Below are 16,762 nucleotides of genomic sequence, written 5' to 3' on the forward strand. Positions count from 1 at the left end.
TCCAATTTCCTGCCCGCTCCCCGTAACCCCTAATTCCTTTTACTTCTGGAAAACTGTCTATTTCTGTTTTAAATTTATTCAATGATGTAGCTTCCACAGCTTCCTGGGGCAGCAAATTCCACAGACCTACTACCCTCTGAGTGAAAAAGTTTCCCCTCATCTCAGTTTTGAAGGAGCAGCCCCATATTCTAAGATTATGCCCCCTAGTTCTAGTTTCACCCATCCTTGGGAACATCCTCACCGCATCCACCCGATCAAGCCCCTTCACAATCTTATAGGTTTCAATAAGATCGCCTCTCATTCTTCTGAACTCCAATAAGTAGAGTCCCAATCTACTCAACCTCTCCTCATATGTCCGCCCCCTCATCCCCGGGATTAACCGAGTGAACCTTCTTTGTACTGCCTCGAGAGCAAGTATGTCTTTTCTTAAGTATGGACACCGAAACTGTATGCAGTATTCCAGGTGCGGTCTCACCAATACCTTATATAACTGCAGCAATACCTCCCTGTTTTTATATTCTATCCCCCTAGCAATAAACACCAACATAGATAAGGGGGAATAAGGGTAGATAAGGGGGAACCCATGGATGTCGTATATTTGGATTTTCAAAAGGCATTCGATAAGGTGGCACACAAGAGTTTGTTGCACAAGATTCGGGCTCATGGGATTGGGGGTAGTATATTAGCATAGATTGAAGGTTGTTTAACGGACAGAAAACAGAAAGTAGGAATAAACGGGTCATTTTTGGGTTGGCAGATTGTAATTCGTGGGGTGCTGCAAGGATCAGTGCTTGGGCCTCAGCTGTTTACAATATGTATCAATGACTTAAATGAGGGGACCGAGTGTAATATATTCAAGTTTGCTGATGATACAAAGCTAGGTGAGAAAGTAAACTGTGCACAGTTTTGGTCTCCTTATCTAAGGAAGGATACACTTGCCTTAGAGGCGGTGCAGCGAAGGTTAACTAGATTGATTTTTGAGATGAGAGTGTTGTCCTATGAGGAGAGATTGAGTAGAATGGGCCTATAACTCTCTGGAGTTTAGAAGAATGAGAGGTGATCTCATTGAAACATGTACGATTCTGAGGGGGCTTTACAGGATCGATGCTGAGAGGATGTTCCCCCTGGCTGCAGAGTCTAGAACTAGGGGACATAGTCTGAGGATAAGGGGTCGGCTAGTTAAGACTGAGACGAGGAGGAATATCTTCACTCAGAGGGTTGTGAATCTTTAATTCTCCACCCCAAAGGGCTGTGGGTGCTGAGTCGTTGAGTATATTCAAGGCTGAGATGGATAGATTTTTGGACTCTCGGGGAATCATGGGATAAGGGGAATGGGCGGGAATGTGGAGTTGAGGTTGAAGATCAAACATGATCTTATTGAATTGCGGAGCAGGCTCGAGGGGCCATATGGCCTACTCCTGCTCCTAATTCTTTTGTTCTTCTGTGAGGAGGTCGCAAGGAGGCGGCAAAGGGATATAGACAGGTTAAGTGAGTGGGTGAGAAGGTGGCAGATGGAGTATAATGTGATGAAATGTGAAATCATCCACTTTGGTAGGAAGAATAGAAAAGCAGAATATTTTTTAAAAGGTGAGAGACTAAGAAATGTTGGTAGTCAGAGGATTTGGGTGTCCTTGTACACGAATCACAGAAAGTCAACATGCAGGTACAGCAAGCAATTAGGAAGGCAAATGGTATGTTAGCCGTTATTGCAATGGGGTTGGAGTCTAAGAGTAAGGAGGTCTTGCTGCAATTATATGGGGATCTGGTGAGACCACATCTGGAGTACTGTGTACAGTTTTGGTCTCCTTACCTAAGGAAGGATATACTTGCCTTAGAGGCGGTGCAACGAAGGTTCACTAGATTGATTCCTGGGATGAGAGACTGAGTCGAATGGGCCTATATTCTCTGGAGTTTGGAAGAATGAGAGGTGATCTCATTGAAATATATAAAATTCTTAGAGGGCTTGACAGGGTAGATGCTGAGATGCTGTTTCCCCTGACTGGAGAGTCTAGAACTAGGAATCATTGTCTCAAGATAAGGGGTCGGCCATTTAGGTCCGAGATGAGGAGAAATTTCTTTACTCATCATGTTGTGAATATTTGGAATTCTCTACCCCAGAGGGCTGCGGATGCTCAGTCGTTGAGTGTATTTATGATTGAGATCGATAGATTTTTGGACACTAAGGGAATCGAGGGATATGGGATAGGGCGGGAAAGTTGAGTTAAGGTGGAAAATTGGCCATGATCTTATTGAATGATGGAGCAGGCTCGAGGGGCCGTATGGTCTGCCCCTGCTCCTGTTTCTTATGTTCTTAGAAACTGAAAAGCCAGGTCAATTAAAAAAGAATAAATTTGGAATTTCATTTTACATATTTTATCCCATGGGCTTAAACAAAAGAAAGCTCCCCCTGTGCCTTAAGTTCTCTGTCACACACTGTTGAAACAGATCAGATAGGAAAGCTTGCTCCAGACTTTTATCCATGTAGTTTTGTGAGTGGGCAATAGTGGATGTTATAGAGCTGTCCTTGTTTTCAAATCCCTCCATGGCCTCGCTTCTTCCTACCTCTTCAACCTCCTTCAGCCCTACTGCCCTCCGAGATCTCTGCACTCCTCCAATTCTGGTCTCTTGCGCATCACTGATTTTTATCGTTCCACCATTGACGGCCGTGCCTTCTACTGCCCAGGCCCTAAGCTCCGGAATTTCCCTCCCTAAACCTCTCCGCCTCTCTACCTCTCTCTCCTCCTTTAAGACGTTCTTTTAAATCTGCCTCTTTGACCCTGTCCTAATGTCTCCTTATATGGCTTGGTGTCAAATTTTGCTTGATAACGCTCCTCTGAAGCGCCTGCGGACGTTTTACTACGTTAAAGGCGCTATATAAATGCAAGTTGTTGTTGTTTGACTTTCCTGTTAATAAAGCACCTGGACTCCACTCAGCACCTCACACTTGGCGACCTCACACATTTGGAATTATGAGCACCAACCCATGTCCTACCATGATCAATGTAGAGGTGCAACATCACACTACATTGCCAAAGAACGTGCTTTTGACTGATGTTTGCTCAAAGGCCAACAATTAGTGTGGACTGCTGGGGGGATATCACCATAAGTTGCACACTTGGTGCAAATTATACACTTAAGAAAGTTCTTCAAATGTTTCAATTGCTGAACAGTAAAAAGAATCTCTGCTTGCATTCAATGCATGATCAGGTGCTCTGAAGGAGCATTGTAGCTTTTGTATAACAAAACAGAGAAAACAAAAGCTACACAATTTCAGTGTGGAATTAGAAATATGTGATACAAATTTTGAAAAAATAAAAACCAGAAGCTAATTGAATTGATAAAGGTGGGATCTTCTAAATCAGCTTTTCTATTGCAGCAATCTCTCTACTGTGTCTCTAAGCTACAGAAGTGTAGGAAGAACGTGCTCTCCGATAGATGAATCACAATCCACTCAGGGACACAGATGTGACAAGCATGATTATTACTGCTGTTGCTATGGTTTTGCTCCAAATGAATAGTACACTTAGGCTTTATTCTCATCAATCTGCATTGATGAATTCTTTAATTATGATACCCTTACATTCTCAATCTGATCTATGGCCAGGTGTTATTTTAAAATACAAATATAAGGAATCATGAAGAAATATATACTTTAAAAAAGCTCTTTCTAAATTGTTTTAAAATGTACTGAGTAATCATTTTGAGGATGAATGGGCTTGACCATTTTAGTGTTACTATTGTGACTATCTCTACTTGTTACTGATTATTGAGGCCCATTTGTTCTGGTGAAGAGGAGAAATACATAACCCAGTGGAGCAAATGACCCTGACCAGAAGGTCTGCCACTCAAGGCTCAGGGATTCCTCTTATTAACTCACATAGGACTGAAAGGTTTATTCTGCTTTCAATTGCAATCACACCTTTTCTATCTCACAGAAGCTGCAAAAAAAACTTTCCAATCATGGATGTTACAAATGACAATTGGAAAAATGCATGGAATATTTCTAGATTCATAATTTTTTAAAATACAAACATGATCATTGTGTTCTTGTTCCTTTTTCCAGCAATTTGATCTGCATGCAGCCTTTAAAAACTTTTCAGCTTGCCTTGGTTGAGTGAATCTGTTCTGTTTTAGCCAGGTCATTGCATGCAGAACCATCAGATATCGAAGTACTTTGTCTCAAGAGAAAGCAAATGTGACAGAATTCAACTTGACCTGTTCCAATCACGCCTTCTTTCCATCAACCAAAGCACTGACGACTAAGGCTACGGCTTGGAACATGCTAAGGAAAATTGTATTGAGACAAGCAACATTCATAGGCAGAAAGTAGTGGAAAAAGTGGACATTTCCTCCCTCATATAGTATTCATAGTTTTCACCTTTATGTTCCCATGTGATGAACCATTCCACAACTTAGAGGGAAGGCATATAGCATACTCGCAGGCCTCTGTCAATGATCATCTCTCACCATCTAACAACTTTGTTGTGAGTTACATGGGAGCAGTCAGCCCAGATGTCTTTTTCTTCCTCTGCCTCCCTTTGGGAAAGTGCTCGATCGCCATTCATCACCTCCCCCTCTGTCAGTCTGCTTGAGATCAGGGATTCATTGTGTGGCAAACCATGGTGTAGGGCTGTATGCTTTTCACAGGTTGCATTTGTTGCACAGATTCTGTGGAGTCGAGGAACTCTGTGAATTGTTATGACTTCCAAAAATGAATGTAAACAGTGAAGTTGATAAAGTGGGAGGAGGCTAGTGTGTACCATAAACATTGATGAATTACACTGGGTTGCCCTAACTTCATGGACTCATTGCAACAATAGGATATATGAAAATTAAATAGAAAAAGGACTCGTGCCAGAGGACTGGCGGACAGCTAATTTTATTCCTATATTCAAAAAGGGTGGTGGAACAAATCCAGGGAACTATAGCTCAATGGTCACTGGTAGGAAAGATACTGGAATTTTTGCTCAAAGATGTGATAAACATCTTGAAAGTGAAAATTTAGTAAAGAATAGTCAGCATGGATTTCAAAAGGGAAGGTCATGCTTGACCAACTTTATTGAATTCTTTGAAGAAGTAACAGAAAGAGTAGACAAGGGCAATGCAGTGGATGTGATATACATGGACTTTCAAAAGACCTTTGATAACATACCACATAGTAGACTCTTGACTAAGGTCAGAGAATGTGGAGTTAGGGGATAAGTAGCAGAATGGATACAAAACAGAAAACAGTAAATAAGAGATAAAGGTAGGCAGATTGGCAGAAGGTGGGAAGTGGTGTTCCATGGGAATCGGTGCCTGGACCACTGTTGTTCACCATTTACATCAATTATTTGGATTCGGAAGTACAATGTCAAAATTTGTGGATGACTTGAAATTGGGGGTATAGTTAATACGGTGGAGGACTGCAACATAATACAAGAAGATGTTCACAAACTTACAGAATGGGTGTGTAATTGGCAAATGAATTTCAATATGGATAACTGTGAGGTAGTACATTTTGGTAGGAGGAATAAGGAGGACACCTACTCCTTGGAAAATAAGAGTCTAAATGAGGGAGAGGCACAAAGGGATCTAGGGGTACAGATACAGAAATCATTAAAAGTAGCATTGCAGGTTACCAAAGCCATAAAAAGTGCAAACAAAGCACTGGGGATCATTTCGAGAGGGACAGAATTCAAAAGCAGAAAAGTTATGTTAAACTTATGTGGAACCTTGGTTAGACCACACTGTGCACAGTTCTGGTCTCCATATTACAAAAGGATATAGAAGCACTGGAGAAAATGCAAAAAAGATTTACAAGGATGATACCAGAACTGAGAAGGTACATTATCAGGAAAGACTGAACAGGCTGGGGCTCTTTTCTGTAGAAAAGAGAAGACTGAGAGGTGACCTGATAGAGGTCATTAGAATTATGAAAGGGTTCGATAAGGTAAATGCAGAGAAGAAATTTCCATTTGTGGGGGAGTCTAAAACGAGAGGCCATAAATATAAGATAGTCACCAGTGAATCCAATAAGGGATTCAGGAGAAACTTCTTTACTCAGAGACTGGTTAGAATGTGGAACTCGCTACCACATGAAATGGTTAAGGTGAATAGCATAGATGCATTTAAGGGTAAGCTAGATAAACACATGAGGGAGAAAGGAATAGAAGGATATGTTGCTAGGGTGAGATGAAGTAAATAGAGTGGGAGGAGACTCATGTGGAGCATAAACTCCGGCAGAAAGGCCTGTTTCTGTGCTGTAAATTCGATATAATTCTATGTATCAAATGCAGTTTGAGAAAAAAGCACAGCTCTAATCAGGATTGTGAATCATTTCTCAGCACTTACATAACAATACATTAGTGCACAGCACACTGTACCACTTAACGCATGCCATTTAAAGGCTAAGAGATCCAAAAATATCTGTAAATTTTGAATCACGGTATTCACATTTTTTGTGATAATTAAACTATTTACTCAAAGGCTGTTCACGTCTCCAAGGAAGCTTTACATAGTGGAAATACTGAATTCATATATCAAGTATATAAAAGGCAAAAAACAATTGCATATAATTTTCTTTCAGTAAACAGAGTGACAACGTCCTATATGTGAAATAACTCTATTTGGAAACCATTTTTGATCACTTACCCCGGCAGACTGGCCTGTGGTCACTCCAAGCAGCCAGCGTGTCTGTCACTTTCTGACAAGTAATGCTTTTGGACCCCTGAAGCACGTAGCTGTCATCACAAGAGAACTGTAAACTGGCTCCCAACCTGAAGGAATTACAAACAGGATTCCAAAGGTTACTACTGGACACAATTTTTGAATGATTCCCCCTTCAATTAAATATTTTAAACCACAACCATAGTGCATGACATTGGACATTCGAACAAGATTTTCAGTTGCATTTTGTAGAAACTTTGCTATTTGTAAACATAAGGGCTGAATTTCCTCATGCTCCTGTCGTAACTGTCAGGAGTGCAACAGAGGGGCTGGAAAACAGGCCGGGACCCAGATACACTCTATCCTGGCCTTACATCAAAATTCCCCTTTGGTCTTGTAGGGGGTGGCGTCTCTGCCCGTCCCTTACAATGCCAGTGATGTGAGAGAGGGCATGATGGGGACTCTCTAAATTGGGAATCCCCATGACCTCAACCAGTGAGAAGAATCATAATGACCTCCTCCTTGGTGGTTTTGGGAACCACCATAAGGGTCTATGCCAGCAAAATAGCCTGGATCCATGAAGATCAAAATTTTGTTTGGTGAGTATAATCCAGCCCCTGTACAAAAGAGGCTACTAGGGTCTGAATTGGAATATTTCTGGGGTCAGGGCTCCAACATCCAACCTGGGATGCAAGGCCACATTTTGTGGTATCCCAGGGTAGGCATGTGCCCGAGCTGCATCCCTAATAGTGTGGGCACTCACTGGCAATGCTTAAAATAGGGTGACTTTGCACTTAACCCACACACAGGTTGTATGGATCACTGCTCCTTTGGGTGTTGAATGTTATCCTCTTGTACAGAACTTTGCTGCTTTTTAAAAATTCATTCATGGGATGTGGGCATCGCTGACAAGGCCAGCGTTTATTGCCCATCCCTAAAGGCCCTTGAGAAGGTGGTGGTGAGCCGCCTTCTTGAACCGCTGCAGTCTGTATGGTGAAGATTCTCCCACAGTGCTGTTCGGTAGGGAGTTCCAGGATTTTGACCCAGCGACGAAGAAGAAACAGTGATATATTTCCAAGTTGGGATGGTGTGTGACTTGGAGGGGAACATGCAGGTGGTGTAGTTCCCATGTGCCTGCTGCTCTTGTCCTTCTAGATGATAGAGGTCGTGGGTTTGGGAGGTGCTGTCGAAGAAGCCTTGTTTGATAATGCACAGAACCTTGTCCCACTGTTTCATAATACTGAAGGCTTAAAACTTGCCATACTGAATTTCTGAATGCTTGTTGAAGTCAATAGCCAAGAATGCACCTCCATATAAATTCTTACAGCACTGAAAAATGGCATTCTTCATTAAAGAACATTTCCTAGGAAAATGAGGCATTGATTTTCCTCATTGAATTGCAAGCACATGTCTCAGCTTGAGTGATTTGGTGTACCATCCCATGACAAATCATGAAAATTTCTACCCTTACTGTCAGCAAAATGTGCTGCTCAAGTACCGTAATTTTGCATGAAAAGTCCTGGAAGCTTTCTAAAAATTGTCTTCATGCATTTATGTACGACTGTAGTGGGAATTAGAAGGGGACCAGAATTGCCCCAGCCTTCTACTTTTTTTCAGTTTGGTATATTAGGCTACTCAGCCACCCTCACAATCAGGAAAATTCTCAATAATTAATGACCTAGTAACAAAATCACATTCTCAGAAATTGCAAGTATTAAAGCCACCCATTCGTGCAATTTCATTAGTGTTTTTTTATTATGGAACAAAAACAGCCATTATGCCCCAATTTGTTCTTTTCTTCAATTCTTCTGTAGATAAGAATCCACCTCCCTACAAACATGTCCGATAGTGAAAAGTGGCTTTAAGCATAGGTAGAATCTGAGAAAATATTCCTTTCACCACCCCCCCCTACCTTCTCCGCTTCTGTATGAAAACCATGTTGCAAATAAATGCAAAGTAATTAGGTGGTACTTGTTTGTCAGCTAGGATGTATTTACATGGGACAACTAAACATATTTCACAACACGTAAAACATAAGGAAATAATGGATGTGATGTTTCTCGATTCGGATGATCAATTTGAATATTCTTATGACGGATATTATACCAAAACTGCACAGCTTAAAGCCATTGCTGTGCAAAAGGAGAAGTCACCCTACCAATAGTTTCCAGTTTTACCCACTGTTGTTCCATGCTGTGACCCCTTCCATTGGTGTGCTTTGGCTGTCTTGAGCAGTTTGTGTTTTAGGTGCAGGCAATGTGGCTGATTTAGTGTGGCTGGTTCGAAGTGGCTGGGCAATGGGATGCACTGACAAGGCATGGTTTTGGCATAATTACAACATAGCAATATTGATACATATGAAAAAATCTTATGACAAGCTGGAGCTGCAGACTATTGAGCTTTTATGGAATAGCTGATCATTATTGGCATGCTTATCTACTGTAGGTCCCTCTCGAATCAAGTAATGCGAATGCGGGCTTTTCCCTCTTTTTCTCCTTCTGAGATTTGCTGTTGCTGGTGGCTTTTGTTGTAGAATGGAGAATGAATCAAGGAGTAAACATTTCCAGCACAGTGAACAGTTATAGTAAAATGGGTATCCTGCAAGCCTCTGTAATTCTCTCTAAGCAAGGAATATTAAGTAGGCTTTCTCTTTCCCCCCTCTCCTCCTCACAGCCCACTTCTCAGGGAGAGGGGGAATGGAGCAGGGTAGAAGAAGGGATAAGCTTCAGAAATGTCGGCTTATATCTCAGGCACACTATCGGCTTCCTCTTTACCTCTGTCTTTTAAATTTTTTTATCACATTTAGCAATGACATAACAACACATCAAGCATCAAAATGCCACCTCTTCAAAGCTTCGCTCTTAAACTTTGATATATTTTAACCAATTGCAATTTGACAACACTCTTAATATGGATAACTTATCTAAGTCAAAACATCTGCACACAAACTGGTCAATCTGGATTAAATCTTTTTACATGACAATCATTACTTAGTGTTAAGTGTTAGACAGCCTGGCACATCATCCAATTCATGCATGTATATTAATTTGTTGTTGCTGAACCTGCCCACAGTATAAATGGTTAGATTTGACAGCAAGGGAACAAGGTTATATCACAGAACTGCTTTAATTGGAAATGATTCTGTAATATAAGTGGGGTATAATTTTCACAATGAGATTCAGTTAAGCAAAGGAAGGTGATCATCCACATGATAAGACAAGTGATGATAATGACTTAGGTAGGAAAGTAAAGTTATGACTGCAAATAAAGAGCAAACATAAAATTATTCTTTTTTTTAAAGTGGTGCTTAAAAATCTATAGATATAAAGTTAAAAAAAATCAATCCTTGTCCCTGAGCACTATTCTATGTTGAACAAAATCTATACTTGCATTATCTTAGTTATGCACAATTGAAAATTCAGATACACATGACATTATCCTTGGAGCCAATTGTTTTCAGAACAAGTCTTGAATTTTCTGGAACAGTGAACAATTCAGTCTGCTCATGGTCCATTTTTTCCTTTCTCTACTTTCCTTTCTAACTGGGCAGACCAAGGGTAGCAGCTTGTGTTGTATTTATTGAAATAAACTAGTCGATCTCCTTTGGCATTGCTCATGGATAAAAATTTAAAATAAATTAAGTGCATAAATAGTGTGCTCCTCATCCACCATGGATGGATAAAGAAATAGATTTATGTTACTCGGACTAAATAATTAAGTGTGTGTGTGCATAAATAAGTAAGTCGATATATACAGGCAGCATCACACATCACAGTTACATAATTAAATCTGCCTATTTCATCTGCTTCTTGCACTCATTATATATTAATTAGAAATATGAGAGGAGCACATGTAACAAAGGCAATGCCGAATATTTATCATTCCATCTAAATAGAATACATAAAAATTAGAACTATGTAATAATTGCATATGAGGTCATGAAAGCAACTGTAATTATATATTTATAATTTAAAAATATGTAATTGTAACTATGAATATGTGACCAAATGTAAATATTGCAATATTTATTATTAATATAAGCATATAAAAATAGGAATACATTTACATTTTAATATATTTGCAGCAGGGAAATCTGTAAACATACCTTGGGTCAGTGATGGAGCATTGGGTTTAGTGGAGGGTACATGATGTGGAGGGTACATGATGAGCCTTTGGATGAGCCTTGTGTTACTGGTGTGGGGCATGCAGCAGGGAGGCCACATGCAGAGTCATCAGGATTTGGAAAAGAGGTGAGAGGCTGCGGTGCTGGGCTGGGAGCAGGCAGGGATGAGGCTCGCTGAACAGTTGGGCTGGAAGTGGGAAGGGGAGAGGCCGGACACAAAGTCGGACGAGGAGCAGGGATGATTGTTTTTTTTTTATTCGTTCACGGGATGTGGGCGTCGCTGGCAAGGCCGGCATTTATTGCCCATCCCTAATTGCCCTCGAGAAGGTGGTGGTGAGCCGCCTTCTTGAACTGCTGCAGTCCGTGTGGTGACGGTTCTCCCACAGTGCTGTTAGGAAGGGAGTTCCAGGATTTTGACCCAGCGACAATGAAGGAACGGCGATATATTTCCAAGTCGGGATGGTGTGTGACTTGGAGGGGAACGTGCAGGTGGTGTTGTTCCCATGCGCCTGCTGCCCTTGTCCTTCTAGGTGGTAGAGGTCGCGGGTTTGGGAGGTGCTGTCGAAGAAGCCTTGGCGAGTTGCTGCAGTGCATCCTGTGGATGGTGCACACTGCAGCCACAGTGCGCCAGTGGTGAAGGGAGTGAATGTTTAGGGTGGTGGATGGGGTGCCAATCAAGCGGGCTGCTTTATCTTGGATGGTGTCGAGCTTCTTGAGTGTTGTTGGAGCTGCACTCATCCAGGCAAGTGGAGAGTATTCCATCACACTCCTGACTTGTGCCTTGCAGATGGTGGAAAGGCTTTGGGGAGTCAGGTGGTGAGTCACTCGCCGCAGAATACCCAGCCTCTGACCTGCTCTCGTAGCCACAGTATTTATATGGCTGGTCCAGTTAAGTTTCTGGTCAATGGTGACCCCCAGGATGTTGATGGTGGGGAATTCGGCGATGGTAATGCCGTTGAATGTCAAGGGGAGGTGGTTAAACTCTCTCTTGTTGGAGATGGTCATTGCCTGGCACTTATCTGGCACTTTTGTGGACAGGACATACCTGGGCAATTTTCCACATTGTCGGGTGGATGCCAGTGTTGTAGCTGTACTGGAACAGCTTGGCTAGGGGCGCAGCTAGTTCTGGAGCACAAGTCTTCAGCACTACAGCTGGGATGTTGTCGGGGCCCATAGCCTTTGCTGTATCCAGTGCACTCAGCCGTTTCTTGATATCACGTGGAGTGAATCGAATTGGCCGAAGACTGGCTTCCGTGATGGTGGGGATATCGGGAGGAGGCTGAGATGGATTATCCACTCGGCACTTCTGGCTGAAGATGGTTGCAAACGCTTCAGCCTTGTCTTGTGCACTCACGTGCTGGACTCCGCCATCATTGAGAATGGGGATGTTTGCAGAGCCTCCTCCTCCCGTTAGTTGTTTAATTGTCCACCACCATTCACGACTGGATGTGGCAGGACTGCAGAGCTTTGATCTGATCCGTTGGTTGTGGAATCGCTTAGCTCTGTCTATGGCATGTTGCTTCCGCTGTTTAGCATGCATGTCGTCCTGAGTTGTAGCTTCACCAGGTTGGCACCTCATTTTTAGGTACGCCTGGTGCTGCTCCTGACATGCTCTTCTACACTCCTCATTGAACCAGGGTTGATCCCCTGGCTTGTTGGTAATGGTAGAGTGAGGAATATGCCGGGCCATGAGGTTACAGATTGTGCTGGAATACAATTCTGCTGCTGCTGATGGCCCACAGCGCCTCATGGATGCCCAGTTTTGAGCTGCTAGATCTGTTCTGAATCTATCCCATTGAGCACGGTGGTAGTGCCACACAACACGTTGGATGGTGTCCTCAGTGCGAAGACGGGATTTCATCTCCACGAGGACTGTGCGGTGATCACTCCTACCAATACTGTCATGGACAGATGCATTTGCGACAGGTAGATTGGTGAGGACGAGGTCAAGTAAGTTTTTGAAACATGGTTGCTTTGTTTTTATGTTCACATTTGATTGGTCTGTGTTAACCATGTAAACAATAATACCATGTGGCCAGCATAGACTAATCAGAAAGGTTTAAACACATCTAGTCATACAATATGCAGACTGACCTAGGAAACTAGCAAAAGCTGACCGGCGGCTTCAAAACATTTGACACAAAATCTATGAAGTTGGCAGCTCAAAAAACAACCCTGAAAGCAATTCTTTGATGTGAAATCGGGTAATTACACTGAAGGTGCAAACAGAAACCTGCTTGTAATGTACGTTTTTCATTCATGCTGAAGGGGGAGAAACATAAGTATATGAAAGCCTGGTGGGATATGCAAGCGTTGGAGGCATAAGATTTATTTTGTAGAGAGGTTTTGAACAATGCTTCTTCCTGGACAATTTTTATTTGTGACACGTATTTGGATTCTAAATAGGCATTAAATTCTTTTCATCTGAAAAGGAAGAGAGTTTTGTGTTGTTTTATTGAAAATAGCTGGGGTAAGCATTCAATTTGCTTTGAAATTCCTCTTGCTTTCATGAAGCTACACGAGAAGGAGGAGTTATGAGAGGTTTGCCTCAACTCAATTTGAGATGGAATGCACAGATTACTCAAGGAGGAAGGTCCACAGCCCCTGCCAGAGCCCCTTGGGCTTGTGAGGTGAGATGTGTCTTCACCACCACGCTTTTGCCATTGAGGAGCTCTCATGTTGTATTAGCTGAAAGGTAGCCTTCTGATATTGGAAGTTGAAGGAGCACATGCAAAGTGATGGACATATGGACAATCTGCCCAACTACCTGGGTTGTCAGTAAGTGGCTTCCCATCATGCAATGACTTTATTTTATTTAAAGACTTGAGGTGTTACGGTTTGCAAGATTTAACCGTGACATTTTTAAATGGGGTTTCCGCCGCAGTTTCGGCCAGCAGAGCGGGAGCAGTTCCAAGGAAATTGCAGCCAAGGCATTCAACTGTACATTGTATCTTGATGGTGTGCCCTATTGAGGTATGGGTATTCATGAGATGCAGTGAAAGAGCAGTAAGGTTGTATGAGGGCTTGACATGGCCAAGAAGTAAATGTGGAACAGGTTGACAAAGAAGGCTTTGCGGCATGCAAACTTAGCTTGTCTATAAGATAAATGGCAGTGGTAAGTACTTTTTCCATGCCGGATTTCATTAAATTTGCCATCTTATCATGCATCTGTTCACAGGTCCTGCCTGGTTACGACCTGCTATGCGGAATATACACTGGTATCTTTGGGAGGGTGTCCTCAAGTGCCATATTGAGCAAATCCCTTCGCACCTACAATGGGTTTTCTTTCACTTCATTTACGTCAATCACTTCTCTACCCCCCTCCCCCTTCCAGCCTTGGCTAAGGCTGACAAATTTCAAAAATTAATTTTGAAGCTTGATAAAAGTTGAAACAGTATTTGCCTCCATACACAGTTACTTACTTTTAAGTGTGCCCATCCCTTTAATTTGGACCTGCTGGCCAGATTTTCTGTTTCCCTCCATTAGGCTCGCTCCCTGTATAAGGCCAAAGCTGCACTACAAATAATTATTCAAGCTTCATTGGGATGGAGTGGTACAGCATCCAACCCCTTGTTTGATGAATGGCCAGCAGATATGTAGCTGCTTGAGGTGAGTGGGAGGAGGTTTGCCCTATTTGGCATTTCAGGGCATCCTCCTGAGAAGACTATTCCTGGCAGCAGCTAGTGGAAAAAAAACCCTCTAGATTGAAAAAAAAAAATTTTTTTTCCCCAATTGTCTCCCTGTTTTTCTCCCCTCTTCTCTGAAAGCACTGATTCTTGCTGGGGCACTGTTCCATATAAACTAACAGCCATCTGATTCCTTGCCCAAGAAGTATGCCTGAGCTTGGACAAGTGCATGTCAGCAGCCTGTTTCACTGATGCCATCACAGTGCCTGATCCTGTCCTCATACAAAATCCACACATATGCCCTGACCAGCAGGGGGGTCACTAAATAGCCACCAGGAGCAGGAAGCCTGGTAGATTTTCCCCTTCCCTTTCTCATGATGCTGAGACCAATAGTAAAAACCTGACTGAGATCAACTATCTCAAAGAAATCCAATTCACACCAATGTATGCCAGTGACTTGTATTCAACCAAATGAATCGGGAAAAGATTGGCAACTTTTCACAAATATTAAGGCATTTGGCTACAATTCACTTTATGCAAAGCCTGATTTAGAGACCTGAGTTAGTATTCATGCTTATTTATATTAATATTTTAAATACATGAAATCAAAAGATTGTGTTATATTTAAGAAAATCACTGATTTAAGAGTATACAAAAACGACAGTTTATTTTCTTAGTGTATCTGAACTGACTTGATCCCAATAGAATATTCTATGAAATAAAACAATTAAAAAAGCATGTCATTCACAATCTATCTATTGCAGGTTCCACTCAATAACGTTCAAGAGGGAACCAACTGCAGGGAAACTCCCAAAAAGACTCTGAAGTTCCTCTCTGACTTAAGAGAGGTCACTGTGGCCATGACTGTGGAGTTTGTCTCCCTCCCCTTGTACTTACTCTCCTCCCCTTTTAAGAAGGCTGAATCTTCTCTTGCAGACAATTTCCTTCCTTCAGTGTGAGGGCTTACTTACAACATTTGATGAGTGTAGTTTGAGACTTAAGCAAGCAGTGACATATTCAAACAGCAACAGAAAACCTCGGCTTTTTGCCAGAAAACACTGTAAAATAAAAAGGTTTGCTTACGTTTGCTGTTCATCAATCTTGAGTTTGCTTCACTGATGGCTTTTAGCTCTGTTTAGTTATTTACTGTGAGATTTAAGTGACTCATTAATCAAACAGAAATTATTATTTTGGCATATATGGTGGTTCATGGTCATCAAGTGATGAATCCCATTAAAAACTGATAGGGTGATCTTCGTGTTAAACTGATTAACGTGATGCTCTTTAAAGCTAATTTGAAAGCATTTACAAAATGTTGATAACTTTTGGTGATGATGTAAAATGGAAGACATCAGATTGGCCCTCCATTATACGCCTTGAAGGCAATGAAAAGGAAAATCAGACAGGATGGATAGGATATACTCAGCATCTCGAGGTGCATTTCAGCAATTATTGCTATGCTCCTTCACAATGAAAGCACACTGGATTTTAAATGACTGATAACAACAATTTGAATTCATACAGCGCCTTTAATGAAGAAGGAAGTTCGAATGTGTTTCACAGAGATAACCCAAAGAAGGAGACATTGGGCGGCAGAGGGTGGGGGGGCGGAGGTGATTTATAAGGAGAATCTTAAAGGAGGAGAGGGAGGTAGAAAGGCTAGAGGGGTTTAAGAGAGAGAATTCCAGAGCGTGGGCCCTAGGTGGTTGAAGGCACAGCTTCTAATGGTGGGACAAAAGGAGGGAGGATGCTCAAGTATCAGAGGAGGACAAAAAGCAGGACAAATCCAATCCAGCCAATTACCGCCCCATCAGTCTACTCTCAATCATCAGCAAAGTGATGGAAGGTGTCGTCGACAGTGCTATCAAGCGGCACTTACTCACCAATAACCTGCTCACAGATGCTCAGTTTGGGTTCCGCCAGGACCACTCGGCTCCAGACCTCATTACAGCCTTGGTCCAAACATGGACAAAAGAGCTGAATTCCAGAGGTGAGGTGAGAGTGACTGCCCTTGACATCAAGGCAACATTTGACCGAGTGTGACACCAAGGAGCCCTCGTAAAATTGAAGTCAATGGGAATCAGGGGGAAAACTCTCCAGTGGCTGGAGTCATACCTAGCACAAAGGAAGATGGTAGTGGTTGTTGGAGGCCAATCATATCAACCCCAGGGCATTGCTGCAGGAGTTCCTCAGGGCAGTGTTCTAGGCCCAACTATCTTCAGCTGCTTTATCAATGACTTTCCCTCCATCATAAGGTCAGAAATGGGGATGTTCACTGATGATTGCACAGTGTTCAGTTCCATTGGCAACCCCTCAGATAATGAAGCAGTCCGAGCCCGCATGCAGCAAGACCTGGACAACATCC

At 42.3% G+C, this 16,762-nt stretch overlaps 1 protein-coding gene across 1 annotated transcript in view; it reads right to left on the reverse strand.

The window, feature by feature from the left end:
- LOC137321575 (CUB and sushi domain-containing protein 1-like) overlaps nucleotides 1-16,762 on the reverse strand; it is a 2,214,006-nt gene that overhangs the window by 755,653 nt on the left and 1,441,591 nt on the right. Inside the window, exon 9 of the mRNA XM_067984007.1 lies at nucleotides 6,634-6,758. Within this exon, the coding sequence (XP_067840108.1) occupies nucleotides 6,634-6,758 (125 nt within the window). The remainder of the gene's footprint in view (nucleotides 1-6,633; nucleotides 6,759-16,762) is intronic.

The sequence above is a fragment of the Heptranchias perlo genome, chromosome 5, assembly GCF_035084215.1.
Source record: "Heptranchias perlo isolate sHepPer1 chromosome 5, sHepPer1.hap1, whole genome shotgun sequence".
NCBI lineage: Eukaryota > Metazoa > Chordata > Chondrichthyes > Hexanchiformes > Hexanchidae > Heptranchias > Heptranchias perlo.